Below are 18,323 nucleotides of genomic sequence, written 5' to 3' on the forward strand. Positions count from 1 at the left end.
TCTAACCAGCCCTGCTCCACAATTGCCACCACTGTCCCATTCCATTCCACCCTCCAATGGTTGCAGCCAACCATCTTGGCTGCAGGTCCCAGAAGACGGGCTCTCTCCTTAGAGACCTTTTCCACCTAGCCTGGGAGGGCAGAGCCTGGATTGACTCCAGCTGCAAAAGCTGAGGCTGCTGAACAGACTCTTGAATTTGGGGGGGTTGTTGCTGTTGGTGTTTTGTTTTTATATTTTAGATCTTGTGATTTATGTGGAAATTGTTCAGTTCAATTGCTCAATCCCAGCATTCCAAACTCCAAACTACCCCTATCACCATCTAGCATTTCCTAAAATTTACTCTTCTACTGTAATTAAATAATTACCATTATTATATTAATGTCATTGATACATGCGTATAAAACTTTAAATACAAACACCAAGACATTGCACTGAAACTTTCGGTAAATGCGCATGCATGCACTTTCCAAGAGTCTCATTCGAGAGCCAGTGGGGTGCAGTGCTTAAGAGTTTTGGACTAGGAACTGGGAGACCTGGGTTCCAATACCCACTCATCCATGAAGCTCACTGGGTGATGGCTTCACAGCCCAACCTACCTCACAGGGTTGTTGTCAGGATTAAACGATGAGGGGGAGAACGACTTAAGACGACACTGAGCTTCTTGAAGAAACAGGTGGTATATAAAGGCATCCAATAAATTTCGCTAAGAAGAAAGGTAAGATTCTGCTCTTAGGCAAGACGAATCAGGTGCACAAATATAAGATGGGACATACCAGGCTTGTCAGTAGTACATATGGAAAAGACCTGGGGTCTTAGTGGACCACAAGACTAACATGAGTCAACATCAGCGAAATAGGCTGTTATTCTAGGCTGCGTCCAAAGAAGTCAAGTGTCCAGATCAAGAAAAGTAATAGTCCCACTTTCTTCTGCCTTGTTCAGACCACACCTGGAGTCCTGTGTCCAGTTCTGGGTGCCCCAATTTAAGAAGGATTTTGACAAGCTGGAAGGTGTGCAGAGGGGGGTGAGCAAGACAATTAAGCGTTGGGAAACCAAGTCTTCTGAGGAACAGGAAGGGCTGTCACGTGGAAGCTTGAACAAGCTTGTTTTCACCGGCTCTGGAGGCTGGCACCCAAATCAATGGCTTCAAATTAGAGATGCCCTTGGAAGGTTGTGGACTCTCCTTCCTTGGAGGTTTGTAAGGAGAAGTTTGAAGGCAATATGTCATGGAAGCTTTAGTTGAGAGTCCTGCAGTGGACTAGACGACCCAGAAGTCTCCTGCAGGTCTAAAATTCTATGATTCTCCCCTGTATGAACTCTTTGATGGGCCATGAGGTTAGTCCTCTTACTGAAGCTCTTTCCACATTCCAAGCACTGATATGGTTTCTCACCACTGTGAATTCTTTGGTGGGAAGTGAGGTTGTCCTTCCGGGTGAAGCTCTTCCCACATTCCAAGCACTGATAGGGTTTCTCCCCAGTGTGGATTCTTTGATGGGCCACGAGGTTGGTCCTCTTACTGAAGCTCTTTCCACATTCCAAGCACTGATATGGTTTCTCCCCTGTGTGAATTCTTTGGTGGGAAGTGAGGTTGTCCTTCCGGGTGAAGCTCTTCCCACATTCCAAGCACTGATAGGGTTTCTCCCCTGTGTGAATTCTTTGGTGGGAAGTGAGATGGGCTTTCTGGCAGAAACTCTTTCCACATTTCACACATTGATAGGGTTTCTCACCACTGTGAATTCTTTGGTGAGCCATGAGCTTGGTCCTCTTACCAAAGCTCTTTCCACATTCCAAGCACTGATAAGGTTTCTCCCCTGTGTGAATTCTTTGGTGAGAAGTGAGACTTTGCTTCTGGTTGAAGCTCTTCCCACATTCCAAGCAGTGATACGGTTTCTCCCCTGTGTGCATTCTTTCATGGCAAGTTAGATTGGCCCTTTGGCTGAAGCTCTTTCCACAATCCAAGCATTGATAGGGTTTCTCACCACTGTGAGTTCGTCGATGGGCCATGAGCTTGGTCCTCTTACCAAAGCCCTTCCCACATTCTAAGCACTGATAAGGTTTCTCACCACTGTGAATTCTTTGATGGGTAGGGAGACTTTGCTTATGACTGAAGCTCTTTCCACATTCCAAGCACTTATAGGGTTTCTCCCCTGTGTGAATTCTTTGGTGGGAAGTGAGGTTGACTTTCTGGCGGAAACTCTTTCCACATTCCAAGCACTGATAGGGTTTCTCCCCTGTGTGAATTCTTTGGTGGGAAGTGAGGTTGACTTTCTGGCGGAAATTTTTTCCACATTCCAAGCACTTATAGGGTTTCTCTCCTGTGTGAATTCTTTGGTGGGAAGTGAGATCAGCTCTCTGGCAGAAACTCTTTCCACAATCCAAGCATCGATAGGGTTTCTCCCCGGTATGAATGCTTTGGTGGGAAGTGAGACTTTGCTTCAGACTGAAGCTTTTCCCACATTCCAAGCACTGATAGGGTTTTTCACCTGTGTGAATTCTTTGGTGGTGAGTGAGATTGACTCTCTGGCAGAAACTCTTTCCGCATTCCAAGCACTGATCGGGTTTCTCACCACTGTGAATTCTTTGGTGGGAAGTGAGACTTTGCTTCTGGGTGAAGCTCTTTCCACAATTCACGCATTGATAGGGTTTCTTTTTTCCCCCAAAAATGTTTATTAAGATTTTCCAAAAAGACAAAAAAGATTAAAAAAGAAAAAAAACAAAAAAAGAAAAAAACAAACATCTTTTACAACCTTTTTTTCAATAGCATATTTCCATGACTTCCCCACACCTCCCTCTCTTGTATTCCATTTCCAATTATTAGTTCAACAAGTTCTTATCCCCACTTTTTTAACCTTATTATATTTAATTCATTATTGTATTTAATTCATTTTATATAACCAATTTTAGCTTATAAACATCCATCTTTGTACCTCAGTACCCATTCTTTAAATCTTTTTCTAAGGTTGACCCCAATACCCTTCCACGAATTCCCCATTTTAATACCCCTGACAAAATAAAATAAAGAATCAAAATATAGTTATACACCCTTTAGGTTCCCAATCCCCACCCCCCTTTTCCCGGTTTTGATCCCCCACCAATATCTATCATCCTATCTGCAATCAGCCTGGAGATCTCACGTCCGAGGCTCGTAATTCTCTCTCAATTCCTCTCTGCCGGTTTTTTTGATAGTCCTTTATACCAAAAACCAAAACTCGGGGAAGCTCTGTCTCAGTAATGTCCATTTTTCTTCCAGCCAGATCTCCATATTTAAAAGTGGAGCTCAAATCTTGTTTCTCGATCTTTTTGAGTCCAAATGTCCCAAAAGCTCCAACTTCTAACTTGATCAAATTTATAATCCACAAATCTTCAGATCTCCTGGGGAGGTCTCTCCATTCTTCATTCACCAATTCAAACCAAATTTCTCTCATCCAGTTCTTATTTTCCTTTGTATCCTTTTTGACAGGCCTCTGGCTTTCCTTCATCTGTGGCATTGTTGCTCCTCCTTCCTTACCCTCCAGCACCTCATATATTTCTTTTCCCACTTTCTCAATTTTCTCAAGCTTCTCTTCCTGTTCGGCTACCAAAACTTTTTGTTCCGCTGCAAGGGACTTTTGTTCAGTTGCAGAGACTTGAGTCAAGTCCTTACTAAGTTCAGTAAAATTGTTTACTGTTTCATTCAATGTTTTGACCCTTATAGCCAAAACATCATTTTGTTCTTGTAGCTTTCCCAGAAGAAACCAAGTTCTATTTAGCTCCATCAGTATTTTTCCACTTGCAGCCATTGTAGTGTCCCAGAACCACCTCTAGAGGGATTCTGGTTACTTAGTTCATAAAAAAGCCAAAAGTCAAATTAGTTTGTATCAATTCCTCCTTGTTTCCAACAATTTATAACCAAATTGTAGCAAATATGTCCAGCGGAGACCACAGAACCAATGTTCTCTTTCTTTCCCAACTTTGACAGCTAATTTGACAGCTGTCAAAATCTTCTATGTCTCTTAAACAGGCTCTCTCGCGGATCGCTCCCAGGTCCCGGGGGGGGGGGTTGCCCTTCAGCTCTTAAAAACAACTCTTATCCTCCAGCAAACAAGCTTAAACTGCCAAGTCATGGAATTAATAACTTTTATCCAATAAGAAAGAAATTATTCTCTCAACCTTAGTTAGCTAGTCCTTGCTTTAAGATGTTTACAAGGCGGGGAGACGGACTTCCTTTTTGCGCCTACCCCGTTCGTTCCAGATCCAAAAAAAAAATATTTCCTTTTAAGTCCAATTTCCGTATTACTCACGGGTTGTTACTTTTAGTCCCGATATTTCAAGGAAGAAGTCAGCGCTCTCCGTCCATGGCATGCGGCTTCACTCAGCAGGGGAAGCAGAGGACTCTCAGCACCGCGCCGCTCCCCGTCCCCCGTTCCGCAGCCTTTAAAAAGGCTCCTTCGCGGGTCGGGGGGCGCAAAGGTGCCCACCGAGTCACCAGGTCCACAGGCTTCCACGCCTGTGGTTTTTAGGGGTCCCCGCGTCGCCGGCGCGTCAGGACCCGACCCCTGCTGAGCCGATTCCCTCCGGAGCTCGGAGGGAATCCGCCATTAGACGATGGCGCTAACCCGGAAGTCGATAGGGTTTCTCCCCAATATGAATTTTTTGGTGGGAAGTAAGACCAGCGCTCACAGTGAAGCTCTTCCCACATTCCAAGCACTGATATGGTTTCTCCCCTGTGTGAATTCTTTGGTGAGAAGTGAGATCAACTCTCTGTAGGAAACTCTTTCCACAATCCAAGCATTGATAGGGTTTCTTCCTGGTATGAATGCTTTGATGGGTAGTGAGATGGGCCCTGAGACTGAAGTTCTTTCCACATTCCAAGCACTGATAGGGTTTCTCACCACTGTGAATTCTTTGGTGGGAAGTGAGACTTTGCTTCCGACTGAAGCTCTTCCCACATTCCATGCATTGATAAGGTTTTTCACCACTGTGAATTCTTTGATGGGAAGTGAGACTTACCTTTTGGGTGAAGCCCTTTCCACAATTCACACATTGATATGGTTTCTCCCCGGTATGAATTATTTGGTGGGAAGTGAGATGGAAGCTCACAGTGAAACTCTTTCCACATTCTGAGCACTGATAGGGTTTCTCACCACTGTGAATCCTTTGATGGACCGTGAGAGTCGTCCTGTGATTGAAGCTCCGCCCACATTCCGAGCACTGATAGGGTTTCTCACCTGTATGAATTATTTGATGGGCTGTGAGATGGGTTCTCTGACTGAAGCTCTTTCCACACTCTCGGCATTGAAATGGCTTCTCCCCCCTGTGAATTCTTTGGTGTTTACGGAAGGTTTTGCTTGTATTAAAGCTTTTCCTACATTCCAAGCACTGATAGGGTTTCTTGCCTGTATGAATTATTTGATGTGAAATGAAATGTGCACTCGTACTGAAGCTCTTTCCACATTCCAAGCATTTCAGTGGGTCTTCCCCTGTGGGAATTATTTCTTGTGAAGTGAGGCTTTCATTCCAACAGAAAGTTTTCCCCCATTCAGAGAACTGAGAGGGTTTCTTCCCAATAGCATTTCTTTGGTGGGTAGTCGAATGGGAGCTGTGACTCAAGCTCTCTCCACACTCCAAGAGTGGCAATGGCTTCTCCACTGTGTGCATTCTGTCATGGGCATCCTCGCTCTCAATTTCCAAATCATCACCACCTGCAATGAAGAAATGGATTAGAGCTGCAGGAAGAAGTGGAGTGCCACTGCATTGAATATTGATCACTAACCCTTGTGATAGAGGAAGAATTCCATGCATCAACACTGCTGACCACACACTAGAGGTGGGCAGTGTTAGAAACAGAGATAGTACAGCTAGGACATAAAGAGGACCTTAAACCTAGGTTATGGGCTCAAAAATGGAATGTCCATATGCACTCTCTTCTGACAAAAATACAAAGCTGAAAAGGAATGAACAGCAGCTAAAATAATATGTTCATTTTTCACATGGTCTAGTCCTTCCCCTGCCCACCCCTCTGATTTTTAAAGAAGGTCTCTCCTTCAGTCTTTAAAGAGTAGCTGGAAGTGGGGAGGCAGAAAAAGGTCCTCCTTTCCTTCCACTCTGCACTTTTAATCCGAAATCTTAGGTTCTGCGAGCAGAGCTCGGAAACTGCTCGTGTGTATGACATTCCCTGTTGCAAAATGTGCCTAGAACCATGCGAGTTTCAGCCACTGGGGGTGGTGGATGATTGTGTCTACCTAAGAAACCAACAACCTCTTCGTTGATGCTGACCTGGACAAGTGTACTGGTGAGGCAGTTCTGGCAACGGCTCACCTCTCCAAAAGAGTATGGGCGAATGGGATGCTAACCGTTCAATACCAAGATGAAGGTCTACTAGGACTGCGTGTTGAGCAAGCTGCTTTGTGAAGTGAATTGTGGACAATTACAACCATCAGAAAAACCCCTCAATGCTCTGTGTCAGGAAGATTTTGGGCAATACAAGGCAGGACAGTGTCAAACAAAGATATGCTTTGGACTATATGGGATTGGCAGAAATGACTGGCAGAATCCAGGACCAGGGAGAAGAGGCAGTGGAAGAAGATTGGAAGAAATTTAAAGACTATCTACAGAAATATTGTAAAATTAATGAATGTTAGAATGATGTTGGAAAGTAATTAAGTGGTTTCCAGCTGTAATGCTTCAAGAATATGGAAAAAGGGTATAAATGGGTTAAAACGTAATTAAAATGATGTTGGATTGGAAATAAGTGGTATTTGTAACAAAGTTAATAAGAATATGGAAAAATTAATTGATAATGGATGAAAATACTGAGTTATAAAATGTTAAGTTATAGAGATAAGATAAACGAAAGAGGGTAAGGATTTGCTGATTTGATTATTTAAATGGGAATACAAGAAGGGGAGGTGTGAGGAAGTCAAAGAAACAAGCAAATGAGTTTTAAGTTATGAAAAAGAATTGTTTTTAATTTTTTGTATTTTTTCTGTGTGTTTATTCTAAATTTTTTTGTTTTTTTTATTATGTGTTTATGATGTGTTTTTGTGTATCTGTTTTTGTAAAATCTTAATAAATATTTCTTTAAAAAAAAGAAAAGATGTGCTTTCCTAACCTCAAATTCCCAGCATGTTCCCATTCCATTCTCAGCAAGGTCTATGCTGGCTTGATCATGTCCAAGGTCAAAACAGTCGATAGACCTCCATTTAAGGTGAGTTTGAGGGTATTAGAATCCCAGGTGCTGCAAGTGGCCCTGCAGAGCTCCCTCAAAACCAGGGAGGCTTATCACAGAGAGAGATGCATGGAATTTCCAAAGAGAAATTATGATCCACAAGGGAGCCTTACTGAGAGAGGCCACTATCCCACAATTCTCCTCCATGACTTCCTTATGCAGAGCTCTCTGGTCAGGATCCAGCAACGCCCATTCCTCATCTGTGAAACGAACAGTGACATCTTCAAAGCACACTGGACCCTAAGAGAGAAAGGGAAAGATCCTCTTTAGACAGCACTAAGGTTGTCTGCTACACATTGCTCTGTTTCTTTCTGCTTATTAAATGGTGTTTTGTTTCAATGGGATTGTCCTGCTGCAGATTTTAATTTGGGTGCTCTTTTTAATGTCTTAGTGGAATTCTTGTGTGATTTAGTGATGGACATTAATCTTAGTGTAAATGGGTAGAACTCTACATTGTGTTCTTAAAATCCTTCTGTCTGTGCCAGAGGGAAGGATCCCCTCTCTGCTCCCCATGTGATGTTCTTGGGGGGGTGGGAGAGACCCTTCTGATGCCCTAAAGACAACTTCAAGAAGTGCACTGCAGGAATGGAGGGAGGAGAAGGGGGGGAAAGCCCCATTGTGCAACTGATGTGACAGGATAGGTGAATCCTGGGAACTGTTTTTTTGTAGCCTTGATGAACTGCTTAAAAGTCTATTTTAGCATTCAATGATAACTCTAGAAATAAAACTACAATGACTTATGAATCATCATATTGACCTTCAGAAGGTGAGTTAAGGCAAGGTGGCTGTTCCTTATTCTCAGCCCATTAAGCTTCTCGAATGGCATTCCCAGCCTCTTGGCTTCTGTCCAGGCTGCCCTTGACAAAGATGCCTTCAGAGAAGCTTGGACAGAAGCCAAGAGGAGGAGAGAGATTTTTGGGGGGCCAGAGGCACCCTGGCTGCCCCACCCCTCAGCCCCCTTCCCCACAAGGCTCCCTCCCTCTACCTGAGCTGCTTCCACAGCCGTTGCTTCTCCTTCCCCACCAGGAATAGATGGAAGAAGAGGTCTTACTGGCATCATCTGGTCACCTGCAAGAGACAAAAGTAAGTGGGAAGCCAGGAGTGCAGCTGCTCTCCAAAAAGTCTCACCCTCTGAGTGTGTCTGGACATTTGGACCCATTTCATAATTTAGTTGGGTTAAAAAATACAACTCCCTCCTTGGTGCTCCTGGCCCCAAGTTTCTCCCCCCCCCCCAAAAAAAGAGGAAAACAACCCATGGATTTGTTTTGATATCCACAGAAAGGAACCAAATGGAGAACGGACTCCTTCCTTACCCAGCAGCCTCTCTCTGGTTTTCAACCGAGTCCTTTTGGTCTCAGAGGAATCTGGGCCCATTTCTGCAAACAGATCCTGTCTCTGAAATAGCAACAAATATTCAAAACAGAAACTATGAAGAAGAGTTAGAAAAGGAATGACAGAGGCAAAAACTGAAGGGCAATCTGATAGCATTGAATGGCTGCTTTCCAAAAAAGGATGGTATATTAACAGAGAATTTTCAGATATTGTCACTCACGTTTGGAGCCCCTTTGGAGTATCTAGAGGAAAGTCTCTCTCACCTGCTGCTCTGCCTGCTTCCTCTCCTCTGCCTGACTCAGGAGGAAACCTTCGGCCAGGGCCACTGCCTGGGAACTGGTCTCTGCTCCACAGTCCCTCACCCAGCTCTCCATCTCCGGGGGAAGGACAGCCAGGAACTGCTCCAAGATCACCAGGTCCAGCACCTCAGCTTTCATGTGCCTTTCTGGCTTCAGCCATTGGTGGCAAAAGTGGTAGAGTCGGCTGCAAACCTCTCGAGGTCCTTTGGCCTCCTGGAAGCAGAACTGCCTCAATTGCTGGCTCTGCACCTCTGAGCGGAGAGTGTCCTCCTCACCCAGGATCTTCTGCACAGTTTTTCCCCAGAATCCCCCACTGCTCCCGGTTCTGATGGCATGGCCTCTTCCTGCTTCAGGGCCAGCTGAGTTTTTCTCATCCATCTATGCTCTCAGGAAGCCTCCAAGAGAGAGAATCCCTTGATCTTCTGCCAAGCTCTGTCTGTCTGAATTAGAGATCCTTGCAAATTCTACAAAGCAAATACATCGCTCTGTTACAAAACTGACATATTGCCTGGAAGAGAAAAATATTCCGTGAGGAAGTATGTATGAGTCTTGGAAGAGCCAGCTCTGGACTGCACCACAACCCAGACTCTTGAGGTTTCTTTAGAAAGGAGAAGGAAAACGTATTTTTCGCTCCATAAAATGCACCAGAGCATAAGGCACACCTAGTTTTTAGAAGGGGATGCAAGAAAAAAAATATTTTTAAAGGGAGCTCTGAGCAGAGCCTGTATGCATCCCAGGCTCTGCTCAGCGCTCCCTTTCACGAGCCGCGTGGAGCGTGTTTTTGGCGCTTGCAGGCTTTTCCCCAGGAGGGAGAAGCCCCCAAGAGCCGCACACATGCTCCACGCGGCTAGTGAAAGGGAGTGTGGCTCTTGGGAGCTTTTCCAGGAGGTGGGGGAAGGGACTGAGGGGCTGCCCTCTGTCCCTTCCCCCACCTCCCACAAAAGCCAGCAAGAGCCGCACGCTCTTTAAAGGGTGCACGGCTCCTGCGGGCTTTTCTACGAGGAGGGAGAAGGGACTGACTGGCCACGTCAGTCCCTCCTCCCTCCTCGGGGAAAAGCCTGCAAGAGCCGGGCGGAGCGTATGTGCGGCTCTTGGGGGTGTTTTCTGCCTGCCTCCCGCCTGCATTCGCTCCATAAGACGCACACACATTTCCCCTTTTTAGGAGGGAAAAAGTGTGTCTTATGGAGAGAAAAATACGGTAAGTCTCCAGCCCTCCTAGAGGGAAAGTGACCATGCAAAATGTGCAGGGAACTGTTGGTCTTTCTGAGAGATGAATCAGCCTGGTTGCTGCTGCCTTTCAGAGTTTTCAGTCAAGGAATGAAGTCAGAACTGTGATTGACAAGTGACTCATTTGTACTGAGTGTTATCTGAGCATTGGGTTATGGTGGAGGTCCTAACTCAGGACTCCTCAAGAGTTGTCTCCTGCCCAACCCCATTCAGAGCACATTTATTCCCTTATCTGGCTAACTTCTGAGGGCCAAATGACATGTGGGTGGGGTCAAAGGACAACAACACTCGAAAGCAAATAAAGTGGGACTCGCCTTTCTAAGCGTGTAATGTGTTTTCAACTGTTCTTATTGCTGTTTTTTAAATTTTGTAATCTGCTCTTGGAAATTCGGGTGATGGGCAGGGAACAAGCAATAATGATGATGATGTTACATTGCTTAACATGCCCCCTCCCCAGTAATGAATACCTGAGGGCACTCCTGGGTCCATCATGGTCGCTTGAGGCTCAGGTGCCCATGTCCAGCTCAGGCTAGTTCCCCACCCCACAGACCTTTAGGGACAGAGAGGACATGGCCCTGGTCTTTCCTGCTCTGCACCAGATGGGATGGTTGCAATGCTCTCTGTGTGGAACTGCCCTTGAAGGCGACTCGGGAACTGGCCCAAAATGCAGCAGCCAGATGATTGGCTGGGCTGCCTCTCTTTATGAATGGCATTTCTCTCCCACCACTTTGTCCAAGGAGATCAAGGCGGCATCCAGGGGTCTACCCCTCCCCACTGAGTCCCCCCAGAATAAACACATTGGATTCCTGTTTTAAAACAGTTGCACTGGTTGTTTCCTTTCCAGCAGGACCTCTCCTGCTCTCAATGCCTTGGCTTGTGAGACCTCCAGTGGTGCTTTCATAGAACTGTAGAGGTGGATGGCACCCCAAGGATCATCTAGCTCAACCCCAGGCAATCTCAGAGGCCACGCTTGCATCTGGAGGAACTGAGCACTGGAGGAGAAAATGGGCCCTGCAGGATCAGGCCAGAGGCCTCCCTCCTATAGGGGAGACAGAGAAGAGGAGCCACCCATTGCCCTCTCCTCCTCCTCCACAGATTGGCCTCCTCCTCTTTTAACGCCACCTTTATTGGTGGCCTCTGCCTCTTGTGGGAGGGAGTTCCACAGGTTTTACTCTGTCCTGCAAGAGGAAGCGCTTTCTCTTCTCTGCCTTCCTTCCTTCCTTCCTTGCACCAGTGAGGTTTTAGGGACCAGGGTATATTTCATGTCCGAATGTTTCCATCCGCGGACAACCTCTGTCATAAAAGGGGACTGATCCATACATCTGAATGGGGTTTCTCTGCATGCATTTCAGCGCTCCTGGATCCAAGGGGTCAGCAGCGCATCCATGCAAAGGAAGTGCAGAGCTGCCGCCCTCCTGCGACCCTCCGCGCCCTGACTTGCCCCCCTCTTGCCATGCAGCGCTGGGACCCCCCGCTCTCCCCATGGGCCCTATCCTGGGAGAGAGGAGACTCACCGGATCCCAGCAGGTGCCTCCAGGCAGCCTCTGCAGAGCCGAACCAACGGGACCCCCACACGCCCGACTTCTTGCAGGAAAGGGAGGGATTGGGCTTTCGCTCTGGAGGACCCTGCCCCCCCCCCGTCTTACTTTCCTGTCTAGGAATCTAGCTCGATTCCGTTTAACCCTTGGCAAGCCGAGCGCACCCAACTCACGCCTCTCCCTCTCTCGAGAGCCGGAGAATCGCGCAGCAATTGCATCCCGAGAAGGCGGAGCAGGAGAGGTTTATGGATTACTTCCGGCAAGGGATACATTCAGTTTTGGACAGCAGTTGAACAGCTGGCCCCCTAACAGCTGGCCCCTGAACACGGGTCCTAAGAAATCTTCACTGGCTCCCGGTCCGTTTCCGAGCACCATTCAAAGTGCTGGCGCTGACCTTGAAAGCCCCAAATGGTCTCAGCCCGAGGAAAACATTTCCGCAAAAAGATCAAAACATGTAGCCGCAGGTGATACAATAGGAGCCTTTCTGCAAATGGCCTTTGCAACTCAACTCACTGGGTGGTAACAAAGTATACACATTTGCCTCTTTTCAACGGATGCTTTCGCTTAGCCCCGTTTCCTCAATGAATCCACCCATTTCAGTAAAACCTGAGCTGAAATAGTAAGTGTCAGGGAATCAGGAGCAGGAGCACTGGGGAGAGAGGATTGGGAGAGCGAAGGGGAAGAATCTGAGGGCAGCGTAGGGGAGTATGACAGTGGCCCGAGAGATTCCATGAGCTTCTCCAGCGAATCAGAAGATTCCCAGAAGGGGGCGCCGATGGTCAGGGCAAGGGGGGTCCCAGGGGGGACGCACCAGAAACAAGGAGCCAGAGGGGAACCCCAAAGCAGCAGTGGAGGATCGGGACCAGTTTCCCCACCAGAGCATAGTGGGGGGGAGGAGTCACATGTGTCAGGGCCAGCGTCTCCTCCAGAGAGGGAGTCAGGGCTGACCACGCCTCCATCGGAGAGTGGGGGAACGGAAGGGAGGTCAGTTGCAGCTAGCCCCCCCGAAGGGGGAAGCAGTGGCAGCAGCAGTGAAACGGTCAGGAGGAAAGCTGCTGGCTGGGCGCGCGCGCCAAGTTCAAATGTGCAGGCGCGCGGAACAGCAGGAGACCCGGATGGGGAACCAGCTCCTAAAGCCCGCCGGAGGGAGGGAGAAGGCTCAGGGGAATCAGCGGGAGAAGAGGCTAGAAAGGGCGGAACCCCGGCGGGCAGGCGGACCCAGAGGAGGAAGGAGCAGCGGAGAAGGTGGAGCAAGGCTAGGATCTTAAATTGGTGTCAGGGGGGAGGAGACTCAGACGGAGCATCAGTGGTCTGACACTTTAGACGTGGGGCTGCGCGCTGCGGCTCTGGAAGTGAAACTGAACTTCAATAAAGACTTTTATACTTAACAACGAAGCAGCGTTGGTCCTTTGTGAGCTGGGACCTAGGGTAGCCCTGACAGTAAGGAAAGCAAAAGAGGAGCCCTGTCTGACCCCCGTCAGCCTCCAGACTCCCCCAGTCACGCGGCAGGAGATTCTTCCTGAGCCCCCCCCCCCTCCGTGAGGTGGGTATGACATCATGGATGATCCAGTGATGATCCATATGACCCATTGATGATCCACATGATCCAAGCAGACTTGTCCAAAGAGCAGATCTCTAGGCCTGAATGAAACGGGTCTGCGATGATGGATTCGGGGGTCAAGAAATCCGCCCTTTCCAGTGATCTCTCAGGCTGGCCAGGAAAAGGCAGGGAGCAGGAATCGTCAGGCATCCCGGTTGACAGACAGACTTGTCATGTTGCCAAAACATGGAGTCTGAGCTGATTTCCATGTACAACTCACTTTGTGGCGCAACCGGGGATGTTTTTGGGGTGCTCTCTCTGTGACGGGGGCGTCGATTATTTGAGGATGTACAAATTGCAACGCGCTTTAGTTCTGGGCTGCTTCACTCCTCGCATGGGGGGGGGCTCTGCGCGCAAACAGATCAACAGCTGCCTTGCTTTCTTCCTGGCCTCATTGTCTTGCCTCTGACGGAGACACAAAGGAAGAATTTTACCTGGGTGTCGGGGCTTTGTGTGCAAAAAGCAAAGCCACTTTTTTTCCTAACACAGGAGTCACAAAGCCTAACCCGCTGCTCAGTGTGCACCAATACCTAAAACCTGGAATGGATCTAAGATCATGGCGTGGGGGGCGGGGGGAGGGAAGGATTTTCAGTGTAAACATTGTAGGGGGGGCCGCACTTTGCAGCTGGATTGCCGGGATCAGCCCCTTCCCCGCTCTCCTCATCCCCAGAAGGAAGAAGGAAGGGGGAAACCTTCCTCTCCTTCGCCCCCCTCAATTCCTCCCCTCCCGGTACATCCTCCTCTCACCCCGCCCCCACAACCCTCAACCCCTCCCCCGTATGTCGCACCTCTTCCTCCTCCTCCAATCCGGCTTCTGTTTCCGGAATGAGCGGAGAGAGCCCCCCTCCCAACCTGCCTGCTTCTCCCGGACGTGGAGCTTTTGGGCCGGATTGCTGCTCTGCGGCGTAGCTCGGGGGGGGGGGCGCTTTTCGGAAAAGGGAAGAGGGGCGGCAGGGGACCCCCCGTGGATGTTGCAGGAAAGGAAAGGAGAATCGGGAGCGAGAACAAAGAGGTAAAGGGGTCACGGAGGAGAGAGGAGAAAAGGATCCAGAGACCCCTCCAGCTCCCCCAAGCGCCTTCCGTGGGGCCTGGATCCCTGCGCGCGTGCTGCGAAGGGGGCTTTCCTTGGCCCCTTGGGTGCCTTGGCAGCGGCGGACATGGGGAATCTGCGCAGGGGGTCCCCACGAGGACCCCCATTGCCCGTTTCCCCCGCGCAGGCATTCCTGGGGTCCTGTGGGCTCCGCACGGATAAAGCCAGGCCATGAAAGGGTTAACGGGCGTGAGGGACGCCTGGATAGAGACCCCCGTCCCTAATCTGCTCGTCTTGGGGTGGACCCTCAGGATGGAAAGATGGGGGATGAGGGCTGAGGGCTGAGCCGCGCCAAGGGGGGCCTCTGGGTTCAGGGGAGACTCTGGGACAGAGGGAGGGAGTCGAGGAAGTGGGGAGGGGGAGCATCCCTGGGGCAGGGAAGGGCAGCACTGGTGGGGGGGAGAGAGGAAGACCAGTCTTTGGGGACACGTCTCCATGGTGGCGCCTGCGGGGATTTTCTGGAGGGGCCGCCTAGGCTTCACCCTCCCACCCAGGAATCGGCCACCCCTTCAAGGCGACCAGAGAGGGATCCCTGAAAAGTGGGGGTCCAGTCCCCCCACCCCTCCTTCCTGTAACCTCCATCCTCTTCCCACCTCATAAGCCCCCATAAGCCCCTGCCCTGTCCAGGAAGAGGGGAGGGGAGAGGCCTTCTCAGAAGCAGCTCTTCGTTTCCGCAATCCCACCCAGGAAGCAGCCAGGAACCTTTTCCTCTCTCTCAGGCTTCCATCTTTAAGTTTCTCTTCCACTGCCTGGTTCCAGTACAAAGAAAAGGCAGTAAAACATCAGACATTAAAAACCTCCCGATAGAGGGTTGCCTTCAGCTGTCTTCTAAATGTCAGAATGTTTTTTTTAAAAAAAATTTTTAATAAAATTTTTATTGGTTTTTCAACATATAATATAAAACAATACAAAAGACAAACACAAACAAACAAACATATAAACATGTATAATTTCATAAGTTTTTCATGTACCCAATTTCAGCGACTTCCCCATGCCTCCCTTTTCTGCATCCCTGTTTTGAACTTTTTTTCCAGCAACCCCTGGTCCCAATTACTTATTTAGTTCCTTTCTGTAACCTCTTTCTTTCCTATCCAATCATTTATCGCTGCAAATCTGTTATGCTTTACCCATGACATTTTAACACTCAATAATTTTACAAATTTTTTTAAGATAAAGTTTAAATTTCTTCCAATCTTCTTCCGCCGTCTCTTTCCCTTGGTCACGGATTCTGCTTGTCATCTCTGCTAATCCCATATACTCGATCACCTTCGTCTGCCACTCTTCCAGAGTGGGTAGTTCTTGTGTCTTCCAATACTTTGCTAGTAGAACTCTCGCTGCTGTTGTAGCATACATAAAGAACATCCTATCTTTCTTTGACACCAATTGGCCTACCATGCCCAGGAGAAAAGCCTCTTTTTTTTTATGAAAGGTACACTTAAGCACCTTCTTAATTTCATTATATATCATTTCCCAGAAGACCTTAATCCTTGGGCACGTCCACCAAAGGTGATAGAAAGTGCCTTCAGTTTCATTACATTTCCAACATTTATTATTGGGCAAATGGTAAATTTTTGCAAGCTTGACTGGGGTCATGTACCACCTATAAATCATTTTCATAATATTCTCTCTTAAGGCATTACATGCCGTAAATTTTATACCGGTGGTCCATAACTGTTCCCAGTCAGCAAACATAATGTCATGACCAATGTCCTGTGCCCATTTAATCATAGCTGATTTAACCATTTCATCCTGTGTATTCCATTTCAGCAGCAAGTTGTACATTCTAGACAGGTTCTTCCTATTGGGTTCTAACAGTTCTGTTTCTAACTTTGACTTCTCCACCTGGAAGCCGATTTTCCTATCCTGTTTGAAAACTTCATTTATCTGGTAAAAATGTAGCCAATCTCTTACTTTAAACTTCATTTTCTCATAACTCTGTAATTTCACATTTCCACCTTCTTGTTCTACAATTTCCCAATATTTTGGCCATTTAGATTCCATATTAAGTTTTTTAACTTCCTTAGCCTCCATTGGTGACAACCACCTAGGGGTTTTATTTTCCAACAAATCTTTATAACGAATCCAAACATTATATAATGCTTTCCTAACAATATGGTTTTTGAAACTTTTGTGGATTTTTACCTTGTCATACCAGATATATCCATGCCAACCAAATCTATTATTGAACCCTTCTAGGTCCAAAATGTCTGTGTTCTCAAGAAGTAGCCAATCTTTCAACCAGCAAAAAGCTGCTGCTTCATAGTAAAGTTTTAAATCCGGCAGGGCAAACCCCCCTCTTTCTTTTGCATCAGTTAATATCTTAAATTTTATTCTGGGCTTTTTGCCCTGCCAGACAAATCTCGATATATCTTTCTGCCACTTCTTGAAACAGTCCATTCTGTCCACAATCTGCAATGTTTGAAACAAAAACAACATTCTTGGCAAAACATTCATCTTAATAACAGCAATTCTACCTAACAAGGAAAGTCTCAAATTTGACCATATTTCCAAATCTTTCTTAATTTCTGTCCAGCATTTCTCATAGTTATCTTTAAATAAGTTCACATTCTTAGTTGTTAGATTAACCCCTAGATATTTCACCTTATTTGCTACCATTAATCCAGTTTCACTTTGAAACTTCTCTCTTTCTTCCACCGTTAAGTTCTTTCCCAATACCTTTGTTTTTTGTTTATTTAACTTAAAACCTGCCACTCGACCAAAAACTTGTATTATCTCCAAAACTTTTTTCGTACTAGTGTCTGGCTCTTGCAGAGTTAAAACTAGATCATCTGCAAACGCTTTCAACTTGTATTGTTTAGCTCCGACCTGAATCCCTTTTACCAGCTGGTCTAAATGTCAGAATGTTGCCCATTTCCTCGCCCTCTGCCTGCTTCCCTGTAACTTCGCTTCTCGCAGGGGGGGGGGAATCAGCAGAAGACCTTCGAAGGACCACCTCCCTGTCCAGATTGAGCGATTTTGGGGGAGATGCTCCTTCAGGTCTACAGGGCCGAGGCTGTTGAGGGCTTTAGGTTGCAGATCTTGCTGCTCCATAACGATCTCATTCAGCAAATAAATTTATTACTGAAGGCAAAGAAGCATAACAGGATCCAAAAAATAGCAAAAACTTAACTTATGTAAAACCCTAACTCAGCATACCAAAACAGCACTCAAGTATGAATCACACAAGCAGAGTAGAGAAATAGCAGACTAGGAAGTGGGACCAGGTGCCTTTCGGCCTTGTAATTTATATTCTATTAAATGTCAGAGTAACCTTGGGACTGGATAACAAGCCTGGCTCACTCCAGTTTAAACCAGCTTCATCTGGTTCCCCAAAACAAGAAAGGTTCTTCATAACCTCATCGCAACTTATCCCACCACCAGCTCTCAGCAGAAAGGAAACTGCCAAGTTTCAGGAAGCCTGTATTAGATCAATATTTTTCTATGCCTGGAAAATGCAACCATGACAATTTAAAGATCAGCACTAACAATTTGAATTGTGCTTGAAAATGTGCTGGGAGCCAGGAAAGATCCTTTAGGAGCAGTGATATGTGGTCTCGGTGGCTGCTCCCATTCAGTTGCAGTTTTGGGTAACCTTCTAAGGTAGCCCCATGTAGACCACATAGCAGTAGTCCAAGCCGGAAACAACCAGAGCATGCACCACTCTGGCGAGACAGTGTGCGGGGAAGGAGGGTCTCAGCCTGTGTTCCAGATGGAGCTGCTAGACAGCTGCCCTGGACACAGAATTGAGCTGCGCCTCCATGGTCAGCTGTGAGTCCAAAATGACCACTAGGCTGTGCACCTGGTCCTTTAGGGCCATAGTTACCCCATTCAGGACCAGGGGGTCCCCCACACCTGCCCACCCCTTGTTCCCCAGGGACAGTACTTCTGTCTTGTCAGGATTCAACCTCAATCTGTTAGCCGCCACCCATCCTCAAACCACCTCCAGGCACCAACACAGGGCATTCACCACCTTCACTGGTTCCAATTTAAATGAGAAGAAGAGCTGGGTATCACCCACATACTGGTGAACACC

The 18,323-nt window shown here is 47.3% G+C and overlaps 2 protein-coding genes across 6 annotated transcripts in view; both read right to left on the reverse strand.

Annotated features, from left to right (window-relative positions):
* Window positions 1-18,323, reverse strand: part of LOC128422442 (zinc finger protein 665-like) — a 352,200-nt gene that overhangs the window by 132 nt on the left and 333,745 nt on the right. The window lies entirely within an intron of this gene.
* Window positions 21-9,251, reverse strand: LOC128422464 (zinc finger protein 420-like). Its single transcript, XM_053406527.1, has 6 exons — window positions 8,800-9,251; window positions 8,518-8,599; window positions 8,190-8,272; window positions 7,318-7,444; window positions 4,617-5,678; window positions 21-2,648 (listed from the first exon to the last, which is right to left on the reverse strand). Exons 1-6 carry the CDS (start codon window positions 9,211-9,213, stop codon window positions 1,222-1,224), a joined length of 3,195 nt encoding a protein of 1,064 aa, XP_053262502.1. The 5' UTR covers window positions 9,214-9,251; the 3' UTR covers window positions 21-1,221.

The sequence above is a fragment of the Podarcis raffonei genome, chromosome 10, assembly GCF_027172205.1.
Source record: "Podarcis raffonei isolate rPodRaf1 chromosome 10, rPodRaf1.pri, whole genome shotgun sequence".
NCBI classification, from domain to species: Eukaryota; Metazoa; Chordata; class Lepidosauria; order Squamata; family Lacertidae; genus Podarcis; species Podarcis raffonei.